The 17,646-nt window shown below is 32.0% G+C and overlaps 1 protein-coding gene across 4 annotated transcripts in view; it reads right to left on the minus strand.

Moving 5' to 3' along the window:
- Nucleotides 1-17,646, minus strand: part of LOC140439820 (uncharacterized) — a 194,620-nt gene that overhangs the window by 34,900 nt on the left and 142,074 nt on the right. For 2 of the 4 annotated variants that reach the window (XM_072529972.1, XM_072529969.1), the window contains exons 1-3: nt 14,471-14,633; nt 8,711-8,963; nt 3,494-3,614 (exon numbers count right to left, since the gene is read on the minus strand). In XM_072529972.1, the coding sequence (XP_072386073.1) occupies nt 3,494-3,614; nt 8,711-8,963; nt 14,471-14,544 (448 nt within the window). In that variant the 5' untranslated portion in view covers nt 14,545-14,633. Of the gene's footprint in view, nt 1-3,493; nt 3,615-8,710; nt 8,964-14,470; nt 14,634-17,646 lie in introns of those variants that run through there. The other 2 variants (XM_072529971.1, XM_072529970.1) reach the window with 1 other exon arrangement.

Genomic DNA, 17,646 nt, shown 5'->3' on the forward strand with positions numbered 1-17,646 from the left:
CTTCTAAAACTGAAAATGAAGTCGGAATGCAATAATTAAGAACTTAATAAATTGCATACTAAAGATACAAGCATCAAGTTTCTCTGGGGTTTACATGTTGGAATAGCAGTGACAAAGAAGCTATAAACAACAACAGTATTCTCATATCACCTTAATCTGTAAGTATGGATCTAAAAGCTACTTTACAAAGCACCTGTTCGAGAACTGGAACAATAAATGAAAATGTACACCATCATAGCTTAAGGGGATAAAAAATAAGATTTGACCATCGCAACCACCCGAGGTATCCAGACGAAAGCAAATAATTTCCCGTTGACGACTTGGACATACCCAGTTTTTTCATCAACATATTTGTTTAAGGGCATAATGAATGGGATTAGAGATTAATACCAAAAAAACCAAATTTATGATCATCTCCAGAAACTTGGATGCACTTGAAAACTCCACCATAACACTGAATACTAAGTCCATTGAAAGAGTGAGTAAATTTAAATACCTGGGATCGTGGCTTTTTGAAGACTGGGCATCGGACAGGGAAGTAAAATGTCGCATTGAGCAAGCTCGACAAGCTTTCGTAAAATTCAAGAAGGTACTGACTTGTTCAGAGTTCGATCTTCAACTGAGACTAAGGTTTACTAAGTGCTACGTGTGGTCAGTGCTGCTATATGGCGTAGAGGGCTGGACACTCAAAACGAGGGATATAAACAGATTAGAAGTTTTCGAAATGTGGCTCTATCGCCGTATCCTAAAAACACCATGGACAGCGAAAATCACAAATATAGATGTCCTTAAAAGAATAAACCAAGAACGCCAACTTTTCGAAACCATCAAGAAAAGGAAAACGGCGTATCTAGGTCACATCATGCGAAATGAAAAATACCAGTTCCTCCAACTTATAATCGAGGGTAAAATTGAAGGCAAGAGAGGAATGGGACGCAAGAAAATGTCCTGGCTCCGAAACATAAGGCAATGGACAGGGATTAACGACATACAATCTCTGATACATATTGCAAGAAATAGAGAATTAATGGAAAATGTGATCGCTAACATCCATTAGTGGATTTGCATCTAAAGAAGAAGAAGATTTGTTTAAGAGAGAAGAACGCCCAATTTGTGATGAGTGCAGTTCACCCCTTACAGTAAAACATGTGCTAGTGGAAAAGTGCAAAAAGTTTAATCGTCACAGAATTAAAGACCATTTACCAATCTTAAATACATTTTAAATTAAAAAAACACTGTAGATAACCTACTTTTGTTTTTCAAAGACTTTAATTTACTAAGCAAAGTGTAATTAACTGTTACCGTTTCGCAATAACCTTATTAGTTTAAGGCGGTTTTTTTGTAAATAAAAAATAATTAGAAAAGTATAAAAGCGAATAATTATCCACGGGATACGGTAAAAGGAAGAGGTGAAGAAATGAATATTGCAAAGAAATAAATCTATAAATAAAATGTTTTTATGAGAAGTAAAAAGTTGCCCAGGTTTGAAATTACAAAAGTAGGTTTTAAACAAGAATCAAAATAAATAATTATGCAGAAAAAAAGATTAGAAGAATTTTCAAAAGGAAATGTTTAATTAAAAAAGAAAAGAATATGTGATCAAAGCGCATCGTTTAAGGAAATAAAATTTTATAAAGAACATGAGTTTAAAAAAAATTAAGCAATTAAGATGCAAATCTATTGCGGGTAAACTACGTGTTACGGTAAAATAAGAAAGCCTTTAGAAAAAAAAGGTCTCACAAATAAAGCCTCCAGTGGCTATAATGCAAATGCACACTAAAAGGATAAATAAATAACTTATCACGAAGAATAGGAACAGCTTGAGAGGAGCGTCGTATGACATTGAAATTGACATAACACAATTTCAAGCCAAAATATAGAAAACAAATAATAATTGAGCGCCACAGCAAAAGAGAAAAAGAAGAAATGTACGTAAAAAAGATTGGATATCATAAAGTAAGTATAAATAGTAGATGGTGAAAATAAATAAAAACTAAAAAAAAAAATAGAAACAGGAAGCAGGAACAAAAGAACAAATGGAAACGAATGAGGATAGAAATATGATTGATTGCAATAGCAAAAAAGAATGTCTGAGGAATTTATGAAGAAGGACTAAAAAATTTAGTAGATTCCTTAGATAAACTGAAATATCAAAAAGAAGCAGAAATACTCTGTCTTGACAATGGCAAGTGAGACCTTGCCGAAACGTCGCCAAAACAATGGTTTTTTAAAAAACCAAAAACTATTTAACGCGGAGTCAAACCCGGAAAACAACTGAAACCACATATAGCTCCCATGGAAATTTCAAATCCAATAATATACATATATATATATATATATATATATATATATATATATATATATATATATATATATATATATATATATATATATATACAATTAAGTCTAAAGCTAAGATTAATACTATTACAAGAATACAGGAATCAACAAGCTTCCGCGAATAAACCGCGCCGATTATGTCTCTGATGTCTTCTTCAGGGCTTTCGAGCCACCCAAATGCATCCTGGTGCATAGGGACAAATTCACCCCTTTCTCAAAAAGGCACCCCTGTAAATGGTAGCTTCCCATGGTTTTTTCATATTTGTAGGTCCATTGACCATATGAAACAATAAAGCCCCTTTAACGTAGTAGTTCCTTTCTAAATTAGGCACTTAATCAATAGCCTAAATAATCAACCAAGAATTTTAAACTGTTCCATATATTTTCGAAAATATACATATTGTGCTTTTTATCCTGTGACTAGTTTTTAAGACGTATTTTTTCTATATTTTTTATAACCATGAAGTGGAAAAAATTTATTTGATTCAACATCATCAATCCATTCTATTTAAAGTAATGCAATCTTCCGGATTATTTTGTCCGGCTTTGAATCAGCGGTAAATAATTTTGGTTTTGAGAAAAACCAATATTTTGACGACGTAAACAGTTTACTTCAAGCACCAGCAAGAAGCGTTACTACCTGGTTTTTCTTAAAACCAAAAATATTTAAAACGGAGTCAAAACCACAGAATGCACATAGAGCTCCCTATAAATATCAAAAATTAGGTGAATAAGGTTTTACAGTGAAATAGTTTTTTTCTAGCTCATTTGGATTTCATTTATCATTAAATATGAACTTAATTGATTTTTGTCAACCATTTCGTATAATAAACAGATATGCAGTTTATAAAGCAGTACACTATCTATTTTAATTTCATGCAAAAATTAAACGCCTAACAAATGTCTACCGATTGGAACCAAGAGAAGAGTTATAGGAAATTATGGGGAATTCATTGTTAAATTTTCGAAGTATCTTATATACTTCTGGAGCTCTGGCGTCTATCAACTGTAAATTTATTATCTTTTGTGTTTGTACACCAATTTATTGGCTTTTAGAACGTTTATTTTTCTTTAAAAAAATTTGCTATATTATTGATTGGTTGACCTATAAAGTCATCACAAGTAATGATATTTGTAAAGTTAATTTACTTACGTTTGTGACAGTAATCAACCTGATAGCTGCTGGCCAATCTATCTTTGTTAATTCTTGCGATCAAATCATCAGGAGGTGCTGTTCTCAGACATTCATATATAAATGGATATTTTTCTTTTATCTTAAACAATAATTTATAATTGGAATACATATTATAGTGATACTCAAATTAAAAATTTATATTAATTGTAAAACTAGGACATATATTAGTATAATATCACCAATAAAATGGTTTGAAAATACTTATGCGAAATACTTTGTTTTACAATTAAATCTATAGATGAGAATTAAATATTTTGATTTAAACTAGTTACACTTATTTTGATTTATAAGATACATTGTGCCTTCTTTAAAAGTAGTCTCTGAATCAAGTTTGTCCCTACTCATTTCAGATCATTTCCATTGTTTAGCTTGTCCTGGTAGGTGATACCAGTAGACTTCTCTTTTACCTTCCCCTTAGAATATAAACATTCTTAATCTTATCTTTTTTGCGACTCTACTGATCCATCTAAGCATTCTCATTCCTACCACAAGCATCCGTTGCTTTTCTTTTTATTTAACTGGTTAACATCTTATGCTGGTTCTATATAATTTTCTGATCAGTTGTAACATCTTTTTTGTAGTAATGACTCCATATTTAAATTAACATTCCAAATATTCTGATTTTATTCTACTTTTAGTTTTAAACATTTTTCTTTAAAGTGTTGTCTCTGTTTTTTAAGTTTTTGCTCTAAATCTTTTTTGCTGCTTTGCGGCTACTTTCGCATTGTTTTTGGCAGCCCTATAGTTTTAAAGATTTGTTTCCACTTCCATCTGTGACGACCACCAGATTTCTATATTCCCAAACTTCGTTCCTGATAATAATACTAGCCGTATTCCTCCAAATTATATTGGAACTTACTTTTATATTTCAGCTCATTTTTTCTATCACTCTTGACCATAAATTAATTTTTTGTCACATTATTCCATATTTTGGTTTCGTTTCCCTTCTAATTTCAATTTTCAGCACAAGCAACTTATGTTATTGGCCCACAGTTTTACTAAATATTACCTTGCAATCCTAACATAGGTATATTATGTATCTTTTCTTTTCATGACATGAAATAATCTATATGAGAATGATTTTGTACACTTTTGTGTGTGATTTTTGCTCTTTCGAAAGAACTTGTTAAAAATTTCCATATATAATGCAATAACTAGTTTCAAGAGATCATCTCCAGTCCCCCAATTGATCATAGGAAGCTATTTCTCCATTCTAATCTACAAAGACTTGAGGACACTCATATACACAACATTTAACAATTCTTTAGTAAATATATCTTTTATATATAAAAAAGGTAAATTGTAAAAACTATAGAGGGATATCGGTCACAAGTTCAATGAGTCGACTATACGGTCGAATACTACGGGACCTGATAGAGGAAGATTATCAATCGTCTGAAGACGAAGAACAAGGAGGATTTAGAGCAGGTCGTTCATGTACAGATAACATCTTCTGTCTTAAACAAATTATAGAAAAGAAAATTGTGACAAATAGAGAGTTACATATGACTTTTGTAGATCTTGAGAAGGCTTATGACACAGTCCCGCTAAATAAACTATGGGAAGTCCTGGGCACATCAAACATACATCAAACATTGGTTAGTGCTCTCAAAGATCTATATTATGGTTCAAACTCCCAAATGAAATTCGGAAACCTCTTAGCTGAAAAATTTGCAGTTACTAAGGGTCTCAGACAAGGATGTTGTATCTCTCCGACTCTATTTAAGATTTATATCTCTGCAGCTCTGAAACAATGGAAAAGGAAAGTCAAAGGAATGGGTATACAATTGAACGATCAGAATTACATATATACTTTACAGTTTGCAGATGATCAGGTGGTGATCTCAAATGACAAAGATGACATGGAATACATGCTTAGAAAACTAATTGAAGAATACCAGAAATGGGGATTAAATATCAATTTAGAAAAGACAAAATACCTCTCAATTGGAGCTGAAGCAGAACAACTCGATATCGATGACAATCAAAAAATAAATCCATGCAACGAATATAAATACCTGGGCGTCATCTTCGACCGTAGTGGAAAAGACGAACGAGAAATAGAACATCGAATTGTACAAGCACGAAGAGCTATAGCATGTTTGAACGGAATTCTATGGAGTAAAGAAATATCAAAGAAAAGAAAATGGAACATCTATGAGACAATGGTTAAAACTAGCCTACTTTATGGAGCTGAGACATGGAGAATAACCGAAAAATATAAGAAAAAGGTCGAAGCCACGGAAATGGATGCCATCAGAAGATCGATGAGAATATCAAGAGCCGACAGAATACGGAATGAAGTGATAAAACAACAAATGGGTATAGAGGGCACTATAGTTGAGGATATTGAGAGAAAACAGCTCATATGGTATGGGCATGTGAGCCGAATGAGGGACGAAAGATTGCCTAAAAAAACGATGATGTGGCAACCCCCAGAGAAGAGGAAACGAGGAAGACCACCACAGAGCTAGAACCTGGGAGTTAGGAAAGCGATTAGCGCTCGAAATCTGGACGAAAACCTAACTCAAGACAGAATACAGTGGCGTTTGGGAGTCGGACAACGTCGTAAGACGTTATAAAAAACCGAATATATATATATATATATATATATATATCTTTTACTCACAAAATTTTTATCAGTCGTTCTTATAACTTTTATAACATTTTCTTTCATATCTCTATCAGCAATTATACCAACTCAATTCCTAGTGTTACTTTTCCGCTTATAACACAATTTATATCCTTTACCTAGTTCTTTAGCCGTTTGTCCTTTCTACCTCGATACTCTTATCTGTAAGACTTCCACTATTCTAAGACCATATCTTAATTTTTCCAACCCGAAATGTTGTCTTTCCAAGAGATAGTCCTCATCCAGTAGTTTCCTTTTTTTCTTTTTTTAAATAATTAATTTTATTTTTATAAGCAAATTTGCAAAGGAGGAATGACAAAAGCGAGAAAAACTAAGTATTAAAACAAAATGTTCACAAAAAGCAAAAAGATCAGCAAGGAGCATGTATGAGATGAGGTTGGAAATTAAAGAGAAGCGAAAATGAATCAGAAGACAAAATACAGAAAGAAGTTAAGCAGATAAAACAGGAAAATAAAACTAAGAAATAATTATGATAGCGTAACAAAAAATAACGAATAAAAAAAATTGTTTAAAAAATATATATGAAAAATTTATCGCGAAACTTTATACTATGTTGTTTATATTTTTAAAATACAAATAATATTTTTAAAATTTAATAAAGTAATTTTATTATTTATGTTTTAAACAAGCGAAATATACCAAAGGAAGCTAGGCACAGAAGATACAGCTGAAACAAATAGATGATATCAAAGATATATACGCGAGCTGGGAGAAATTTAAAAACAACATTGAAGAAACAGCAACAGAAGCTTTAGGAAAACGCAAAGTTTTACTGAATAAAAAGAAACAACAATAACAATAACACCATGTGCACACACCATGAATGTGCACTGGTGTTTACTATTAAAAATTATTTAAAAACTATTCTACTCAGCATAAAATGCACTCAGGGACAGTACAGAGGCCCTATATTTGCAATTTATTGACAAGGGTAAATAATAGAGAAGAGGGCGGTATTAATCTATTTAAGACTGCAGCCACCACTCCTTGTTGGCGGTACGCTTCGCTTAGGTCTGTGGATGTACCCAATAAATACAAATCTTTTAATATTTTACCAATAGGTGCGCAAGGTGTCCTGACCATCCTTTACAATTAGGTAATTAATGTAATAGACATAATAAAATTATTTCAATTCGAATATTTCTTAACTGGTAATTATTCTGTGAAATATAACAATTCCATTGTATTAGAGTACAGTAAAATTGTAAAAATATATTTTTTATCACCTTAAATATTAACCCAATAGAATTATTAACTTCTCGTAAGAAGTAGTTAAGCGGTGAAAAATTATTGGTGTGGTAATAAATTCGTGAAAGCCTAGCAGAGCACTGTGGTATATCATAAATATTTTTTGGAATTCTACTAGTTTTAACCGTAAGCCAGCAGAATTGCTCCCCTTAAGGGTGGTTTGATGGTGAAAAATTATTAGGGTGGTAATAAATTAGTGAAAAATGGGTAAAAAAATATTACGTAAGTTAAATTGGATTCTGATCATGTGTCCTAGCTAGCCTAAGGGTCCTCACAAATATTAAATGATGAAAACTTAGTAGTAACAAAAATAAAAAAAAAAAAACTACAAAAAACCCAAAATATAAACAAAAAATCAGAAAACGTATTTGAATATGAAACTATTAAGTTCACGAAAGATACACGACTAGTGCAGGAAATATGGCAAGCTATTATATAAAAAGGAGAACGAAAACAGGAAGTTCACGACAAACATGGAACAAAGCATTTTTAAGTATCTTAAAAATGCAGAATCGCTCCCCTTAAGGTTGGTTTGGTGGTGAAAATTATTAGGGTGGTAATAAATTAGTGAAAAATGGGTAAAAAAATGTTACGTAAGTTAAATTGGATTCTGCTCATGTGTCCTCGCTAGCTTAAGGGTCATCAGAAATATTAAATGATGAAAACTAGTAACAAAAATAAAAGAAAAAACGACAAACAACCCAAAATATAAACTAAAAATCAGAAAACGTATTTGAATATGAAACTATTAAGTTCACGAAAGATACACAACTAGTGCAGGCAATATGGCAAGCTATGATATAAAAAGGAGATCGAAAACAGGAAGTTCACGACAAACATGGAATAAAGCATTTTTAAGTATCTTAAAAATGAGACGAAAAACTTGGACGGAAGCGAGGACTTTGGTAAGAGATAAAAAGAAATGGGAATAATTTGTACAAAAGTAATAAAACTTATAATATGTTTTTTGTTAAATTGTGTTGTATTACCATGCACCAAAGTCCTTTATGATTCGTAGGGATGTGGTTTTGCTTTCAATAATGAATAACCAGTTAAGTTCTTTATCTGGTACCGCGATTGAGATCTTGCTTTATATCTGTTTGCAGATATTGTCTGTTTGCCTACATCAATCTGCCCATTATTTATTTGTATTAATAAACAATTAAAAAATCGATCTTTTCACTCTTCTCAAAATTTTGCTTTTTGGTTACTACACTTTAGTCAAATATATAATTTAATTACAAACGCAAAATACTCATATAACAAATAGTTACCTTGGCCATAAAAACATTAGGTTGATTGAACCTACTGACTTCAGATTCGGGAGCTGCTGAAACTTTAGCAGTAAAAACTTTTGGTTCCAAAAGTGGACCCATTGGTCCAAGACGACTCCATTCTTCATCTTGTAGAGCTTCTGGGCCAATCAAAGTTCTCTGTTGACTGGTAGCTGGCAAAGCAGGTAGGCAGTGACACTTGCAGTATATTTGATCCCGATATTGGGGACTATAGATGTGATCAGGTTCGGGCCTAAAAGTTATTTGTTATTTTATTTTTGAGTTTGTAAGTTAAATAAAATTAAGTATTAGTATTTTTCGGGAAAGGTAATGATAGTGCTAAACACTGTGTAGAGAAAATTAAAAACTCTTCTAAACGAGACCTCACTTAACTCACATGCATATTTGAAAAAAATTGTTGTGGAGATGGCCTTCCAATTTGGAAGAATAAAGTTTCTGCTATAATTTTATCGTAAATAGCTTTACCATCATCATCATCGTTAGTGCTACGGCCTTAGTTTAGCCTTATCCATATCTATCCACCCCGTCATATAGTGCCATCGGATATTGTCAATAGAGTATATTTTGTAGAGTAGCTTCCATTCCAGGGTAGATACGACGGTACAATTGCCAAGCTCTTGAAAACAAGCAAGACATTAACAATAACTATACTAACAGAGCTATTTACTAGATTTCTTCATAATAGCAAAATCCATAAAGACTGGAACGAGAGTTTAGTAATACTCATACACAAAAAGGGGACAAATGTGGCCTACAGAATTACAGACCTATATTGTTTTTCCGCCAAGTATAAACTGTTTATGAGAGTTATTAACAATCGGTTGACTTACAAAATTGATAATTACAAACTGGTTGAACAGGCTAGCTTTCGCAAAGAATGGTTATATCAGACATGCTGACAATAAGAACACTGATAAAAAAGGCATTTGCCTTCTTGAAGAAGAATTACGGTTAGTTGGTACTCGAACCATATTTCTTGCCTTCGTAAACTATAAAAAGGCTTTCCGAGTTTGAATTTGTATCAGCCCAAGTGTCTGATGAGGCTAGGATAGGCCTAAATGATTCATAACACTTTATTGATACCGATTCGAGCACGGGAAATTTGAATTTGTTCTCCTAGGCCATATATTTGGCTATTTAATTCAACAAAGCGATAACAGCTTTTGCTAGAAGATTTAATCTTTTACATATATATATATATATATATATATATATATATATATATATATATATATATTGAAAAAGTTGTATTTTATTAATTTTATTTTTATTTATAATAAATGTTGTAATTTTTAAAATATGTGGTTCGTTGTTTAATTTAATATATACCTCAGCTAGCTCAATTATGTGTTCTAAGCAATCTGTCACTGTGTGACGTCGACTCTGTAGTCTCCTGGTAGAGTTCAAAAGAAATTAAACCAAAATTTACTTTAGACTTTTGATAAATTAACCCAAATGAAGCACGTTATTTATTAATATTGAACAAATTTAATATAAACAATAAAATTCGTCTGCAACTTGGGTTGCCTTTAAAAATTTACAAAAATAGGAATCGTATAAATCTTAATGTGGTTTAGTGTCGTGACAATAAAAATTTATTACAAAATGTGGAGACTCTTTACAAGTACCTAAAAACTAAATAAATATTGCAACTTTATAAAGTGTTTAAATGAACTATAAAGAAAAAGAAAATGAACACTTTATTCCGCTGACTTTTAACTTGCATTCAAATATAATCAAAATTTCAAATGATCCCCAAAATTATTATCCAACCTCACTTTAAAACAGTTTTGATTTATTTAAAGAAAACTAACTACTCGCAAAATAATCGGTGAAACTGGAATATCAATCCTCTATTCGGAAGTTAAGGTACGTACTATTCTATTTTTAATTTAATGATCATTAATATTTTCCATTTTTTAAGGCCTATTGCAATTATGTTAATTCATGAATTTTAATTTTCTCAATTTAAATGACATTTCTATACTCCAATAATAATTTATAAGTCAAATTGTTTCTCTTACTCTCTGGAACAAATTCTGGATATCTCTGCTGTGGAAACTGTGGAAAAACTAAAATTCTAATTAGACGAGTTAAAAAACACTCCCGACCTATTCCACAATTTCAGGGCTCCCCTTCGTCGAAAAATCCTCGTCGGCCTCCCCAAAAAAATCTATTATCCGTTGCTAACAGCAACCAACGTTCTTTTTTTTCTTTTCGTCTTCTATTTTTTTTAAACCATAAAACTGTCCTGTTCTGACACATTTGTCAATCCACATTAATTTCTCATAATCACTTTAATCACATCTAATTTGGGAATTTATAAAAAAAAATGTTCAGATATAAAACTTATTCTATTACAATGCTAATACAATTTAGTCTTTTCATCTCCACATCATTGTATTTCCTTATTTAACAAAACCCCTATTAATTTAGCTCCCACAGACTTGCTTGACAGTTTATTTTCTGACGTTTTTTTAAAATTTCTATGTTTAAATATTTTTTAAGAATTCTTCTGTTTTTTTGTTCTTTTTAGGGTTTAGACGATTCACCTATACACTAGGCAACTATACTATTCAGAAATTATTAACACTATACCAGGTAAGTCAAAATTAATTTATTTAACAATTTACTAATCTTTTTCTCTCTTTTATTTCAGAGTCGAACCCACATTGTGATGGCTTCATTAAATTCATGAACAACAAACTCATATAAAAATCCATTTAAGTTGTATCCTTTTTAACATATTGAAATCATTTCAATATATATATATATATATATATATATATATATATATATATATATATATATATATATATATATATATATATATATATATATATATATATATATATATTATATACCTAAGCCAAATTTTATGAAACGTGAATTATATTATATATATATATATATATATATATATATATATATATATATATATATATATAATATTCGCATAGCCCAGAGGACAGGAAACGATATTATTATATTGTTTTCGTTCATTGCCGCCAAAGCAAGTGGCGCCTCTGTACGCTAACCACTGCGGTGGTGAAGATTTAGAAGACATTCGTTGTACTTTCCGAGTTTGAATTTGTATCAGCCCAAGTGTCTGATGAGGCTAGGATAGGCCGAAATGATTCATAACACTTTATTGATACCGATTCGAGCACGGGAAATTTGAATTTGTTCTCCTAGGCCATATATTTGGCTATTTAATTCAACAAAGCGATAACAGCTTTTGCTAATCTTTTACATATATATATATATATATATATATATATATATATATATATATATATATATATATATATTATATACCTAAGCCAAATTATGAAACGTGACAAACAGAACAAAAGTGCAAAAACCACTAGAAGAGCAAGACTGGAATGAGCAGGATTTGAAAAACTCAGTTGGATCCATAAGAAGCACAGAATAGTTCAATACTTAAAAAGGAAAGTCTTTGATCAGTGCATTCTTCCTATCATGACATATGAATTGTCAAATCTGGACCCTGAGCAATGCAAATATGAAGAAATTAGCCATAATATAAAGGGTAATAGAAAGGGCAGTGTTAGATACACGGCTGTCAGATAATTTGGGAAACGACTGGGTAAGATCAAAAATAAGGGTCGAGGATCTCACAATAAATTGCCAAACTCAAATGGACCTTCGTAGGTCACACTGCTAGACAAAAAGACCAATGTTGGAACGCCACAATACAACTTTGGGGACTTTACACAAAGGTAAACGACCAAGAGAAAACCACAGATGAGACGGATAGATGACATAAAAATAATAGTCGGAACAAATTGGTAGGATAAAGAGTTGGGAAATGTCAATGTATAAAAATGGACGACAGAAGGCTAAGAAGGAGAAAAAAAGCGTTCATTTACACTATCCAGATGTTTTGTCTATTGTAGACGTCTAATTTTTATTACAAAAACTATGTATATCTTGAGATTTGGCTATTTTATTGTATTTATTGTATAGCTTGAAATTGTATCGTCAGCTCCAAGGTACATTATCATTTATTGGGCCAAATATTTTTCTATTTTTCATTCAAATATTAATACTCTATTCTCATCTGTATTAAAAAACACCCATGTCTCCCAATTAGAAAATGATTAACAAACGTTTCAATTAAAAATATGTTTATTTTTACATTTTGATTTTCACTTCGAATTTGTATTTTGATAAAGATTTCCAAAGTGAATATCAAAAGGTCTAGAAGAAATAATTAAGAAAGCCCTCTAAAATAAAATATTTTAAAAATATAAATAACGTTAACCTCATTTGTGCTTTTTACACAAAAAGGGAATGAACTACACAAATTACTAGCTAAAGTAATAAAAACAAAAAGGTCAAAGTATTAGTCTAAAAACTTTTAATACTATTGGTCTGATAATAGTTTTGTAGACCCTGATGTTCGATCTCCAGTGTGTGTTTTTGGAGCGGAACACATGATCGAGTGAAAAATAAGCTTTGTTTCCTTTACTATTCTTCTTTCGATTTCTGGGTTTTCTATTCTATCCGTGTTTAATGCAACTCCTAAATATGTGAAACTTTCTAACGTTTCAATATCGTCCTCTAATTCAACTGTGCGTCTGTTTCCCCTAGCTCTTGCCTGTGTTAACTTTTTTGTCTTTTGAATAATTATTTTTAGCCCGGTCTCTTTTGCCTTGGTTTTTAATTATGCGAGACATGGGTGATGACAGAAGAGACAAAAAGAAAACTGGAAGTCTTCGAAAGAAAAGTCCTAAGAAAGATATTTGGACCTATTAACGATAACGGAATATGGAGATCCAGGTATAACCATGAACTCTACCAACTGTTCAAAGAGACAACGATCTCAGAATTCGTTAAACTTCAGAGACTTCGCTGGGCTGGTCATGTAGTAAAAATGGAGACAGAAAGATTGCTGAAAAGAGTCCTAGATAGCAAAATGCAGGGCGCAAGACCAAAAGGAAGGCCACGAAAAAGATGGGAGGATGAAGTGGCAGCGGACGCGTAAAATTTGCTAGACGTGAGAACCTGGAGAAGATCGGCGTGGGACCGAAAAGGTTGGAAGCATAGTTTGGAGGAGGCCAAGGCCCGATTTGGGCTGTAACGCCATTGGAGAGAGAGACAAACTTTAGATCCAATACGAACTCTAAAAAATTAAAAACATGCGGACCACAAGGTATACCGAACGAATTACTAAAACACAGCCCACAAGTATTACGCGAATTACTAGCGTATGTTTTCACCTTACTCTATAAAGGACATGACTTACCACCGGAATGGATAAAAACAAATAATATTAACAACATCTACGAAAAAGGAGAAAGAAAGAATTGTCCAAATTACAGCAAGCTAAGTGTCAGAAATTCAATCTTAAGACTCTATGGAAAATAATAAAAAATAAAATTGAAACAGAGATAAGAGATGTAGAAGAACAAAATGGCTTTCGTGCAGGCAGATCCTGTACGGACAGCATATTTTTATTTTAGAAATTTCTGTTTGTCTGGTTTACTTTAATATACATAATACACAAATTATTACATCTGCAATAATACTGGACCCACGTATTTGAGACTTTTTAATTTTTGTTTAGAATTCAATATTGAGCAGATCGAAGATGGGAAAAGCTTATCAAACACAAGAATATTGTTTTTGGCTTAGTATTTACATTCATATTAATTCTACTGAGACTTTTTGATATACATGTTTTGAATTTAGCATTTAAAATTATATTTTTACCTTAATCCAAGAGTTTTTACATAGGGCCAAAGATAATCCTTTCTGTAAGTGGTTACAAATTGTCCCATTACCATTTTGAAAAGGATATACAACGAATTTTTCTTATTAAAAAATTTACTATAAATTTAACTAAGTATATGACATTTTAAAAAGTTAAACGTTGTCATTTTTGACACCATATTCAATATACAACATTAGGTAAAGGTAACGACAATAAACATAGACATAATACAACGGCAGAGCGTCAGTCGTTTTAATTTGTGGTTATACCCAGATCTTAATAGTCTAAGATCCCACTGCAGGATCACTACGTTTATAACATAATTAATTAAATTCACATTTTTCCAAGCAATTGAAATTAGTCTTCTTCTTCTTAGCCTTTTGTCGTCCATGTTTGGACATAGGCCACTCCCAACTCCTTCCACCGGTCTCTATCCTGAGCAACATATTTCCAATTTGTTCCGGCTATTCTTTTAATATCATCAACCCATCTCATCTGTGGTCTTCCTCTTGGTGGTTTACTTTCGTAAGGTCTCCAATGTTATATTGTAGTATTCTAACGTTGGTCTTTTTGTCTAGCAGTGTGGCCCGCGAAGCTCCATTTAAGTTTGGCAATTTTTGTTGCTATGTTGAAATTAGTAGAATAAATTAATAATAGGTTGCCAGTCAAAAAGTGGCCGCAAACATTTTTAATTTAAGTGATAGTATTTGAACAAAAATTTTTATTCGTTAATTTCTTTTTTAAATAAAATACGCTTTTAATGACATATATGCATGTTTTTGACATCAAATTAAAGATAATTGTTCTCTTTATATACTGATTTAAGATTGCCTGAGAAAAAATGGTGGCAAATTAGAGTTGCCAGCTGTTAAAAACGCGAGGTATCTTCATAGTACGGCATCACTATTGGTGTCAAATATTTGAGTTTTTAAAGCACGCCTTGATAGGTATATAATAATATACATATTATCACTTGTCTAATCAATGTCGTTGCACGCTAACTTTATTTGACTTTATCTTTGATACCGTTTTTAACAGCTGGCAACCCTAATTTGCGATGATTTTTTTTCAGACAACCTTATATTATTATATTAAGAAAAAAGTTAGTTGTAATTTGATATAAAAAAAACACAGACGTACGTCATAACCAGCGTATTTTTTTTTTAAATACGCTGGTCATGACGTAATATACGTAATAACATTTTTGTTCAAAAATTAATTACTATTAATTGAATTAAAAATATTTGCGGTCAGTTTTTGACTGTCAACCCATTATTAATGTATTCTTCCAATTTTTAATGAAAATATATCTAAAAATGTGAGTTCGAGTTACTTCGTTATGAACGTAGTGATACTGCAGTAGTGGGACCTGGTACTATAAATATTGTAAACCGGACGAACTATATTTTCATAGACAACCGTAAGTAATTTCTAATTCATTTGTGACTTTGTTTGATATAAGGTGTAACTATTAAATAAGGAGACTGATATTAGTACAGGAGAAGTACGTAAGCACCAAAGGCCAGCGACCAATAAATATTTAACGTGAAGATTTTGTACCAGAGACACGGTGAGTATGGCTAAAGAGAAGCAAAATGTTATTAAATTTTAAATCAAACTTGAAAAAAGCGCCATTTAATCTAATAATGTGTATGGAAACTTTATCTTGTGAATTTATTTTTGGGTGGTTTAAGCGTTTTCTAAATGACCTGAAGCCGTTGAAGATGATTAACTACCGGATCGCCCTTTTACCTCAAAAACAGATGACCGTGAGTAAAAAATCAGTAATCTGTTTCGATCTTACTATTAGTTGAGTATTCGAATTATTGTTTCAACTATGGGGATTCGCAAAGAATGCTTAAGGTAAATTTTTCATAGTATTTCATACATAAAAAGTTTGTATAAATTCCGCATTGTCTGTCAAAAGGTTCTAGTCAAGTAAATATTTCATGTGTTAAACCATCCACCTTATTTTCTGGATATTGTACAGTGCGACAAAGTTAAATCTATCTATAAAAATTTATTTTTTCTCCACAAGATTATTTCATTTTTTAATAAAAAATCAAATTTAACTATAAATTAAAAAACTTACAAAGAGCTGTATAATTTTTTCTACAGCTTTTTTTTAACGATACGATTGAAATTTTTTTAAAACGTTTTTGGTCTTATGAGACCTATGCCAGTGATACATGAACATTTATTTGCAAAAAGCCACTTATACAACGGTTTAAACACCTTTAGTTTACATATAAAATGTTTTTTATTTTAACTAGAAGGGAATATACTCAGACTTTACTGGGAGATGGCGACCACGTATACGTCAAGCCAAAGTTACTAGTTAACTCAGTTGGATAACTAAGTTTACAAAACCTAACCTTTACCCTAAAAAATGTTCCCTTTCATGCCATGTCGGTCCTTTATAGAATATTGGTTCATTCTGTAATATTCTAGTAACTTTCAAACGCTTATAGAATATTCTTCAATGTACTGTACTGAACTGGGGTTCAAAGGAGTAGTGAGGCTCAATATAAGATGTTGCTTCCAGATAACATCTCTAGCCTCTCCTACTCAATTCCTATCCTCACCTCCAAGAAGTGTGATTTGATCACACGGGTGAACCCTGGTAAACCTGAGCAACCCTATTGGAGATTGGGTAACCAACCCCAATGGAAGGTAGGGTCAGGGCGGACGAGGAAGGGAGAAAGCATAGCTTGTTCAGAAGCTATAGCCAGCAGCCCTGGCACTGGACTCGAATGCAATAGGCCGATAACCTGTTCACCTTAAACTCAGCTATCACGAATGCTACGAACAATGAACTAACCGGACGGACCAACGGACAACGATCAAAGCTACGGAATAAGGACTTAATGATGGATTTGCGACTGGGAACCTGGAATGTCCAAACTATGCTGCAGGCAGGCAAAATGCAAAGTATTGCACAGGAACTATTGAAGTACGAAGTAGACATAGCAGCTCTCCAAGAAATCAGATTTAAAGGGCATGGTTGCATAAATAAAAAAAAAATACAGTATGTACTACTGTGGAGCAGAAAGACAAGGAGACTTTGGAGTGGGTTTTATGGTAAACCATAAATGCCGCAGGTCAGTATTGGGTTTTACTCCAGTTAATGAAAGAATATGCAAAATACGTCTAAGGGGAAAATTTCATAATGTTA

The sequence above is a fragment of the Diabrotica undecimpunctata genome, chromosome 4 (genome assembly GCF_040954645.1).
Source record: "Diabrotica undecimpunctata isolate CICGRU chromosome 4, icDiaUnde3, whole genome shotgun sequence".
NCBI lineage: Eukaryota > Metazoa > Arthropoda > Insecta > Coleoptera > Chrysomelidae > Diabrotica > Diabrotica undecimpunctata.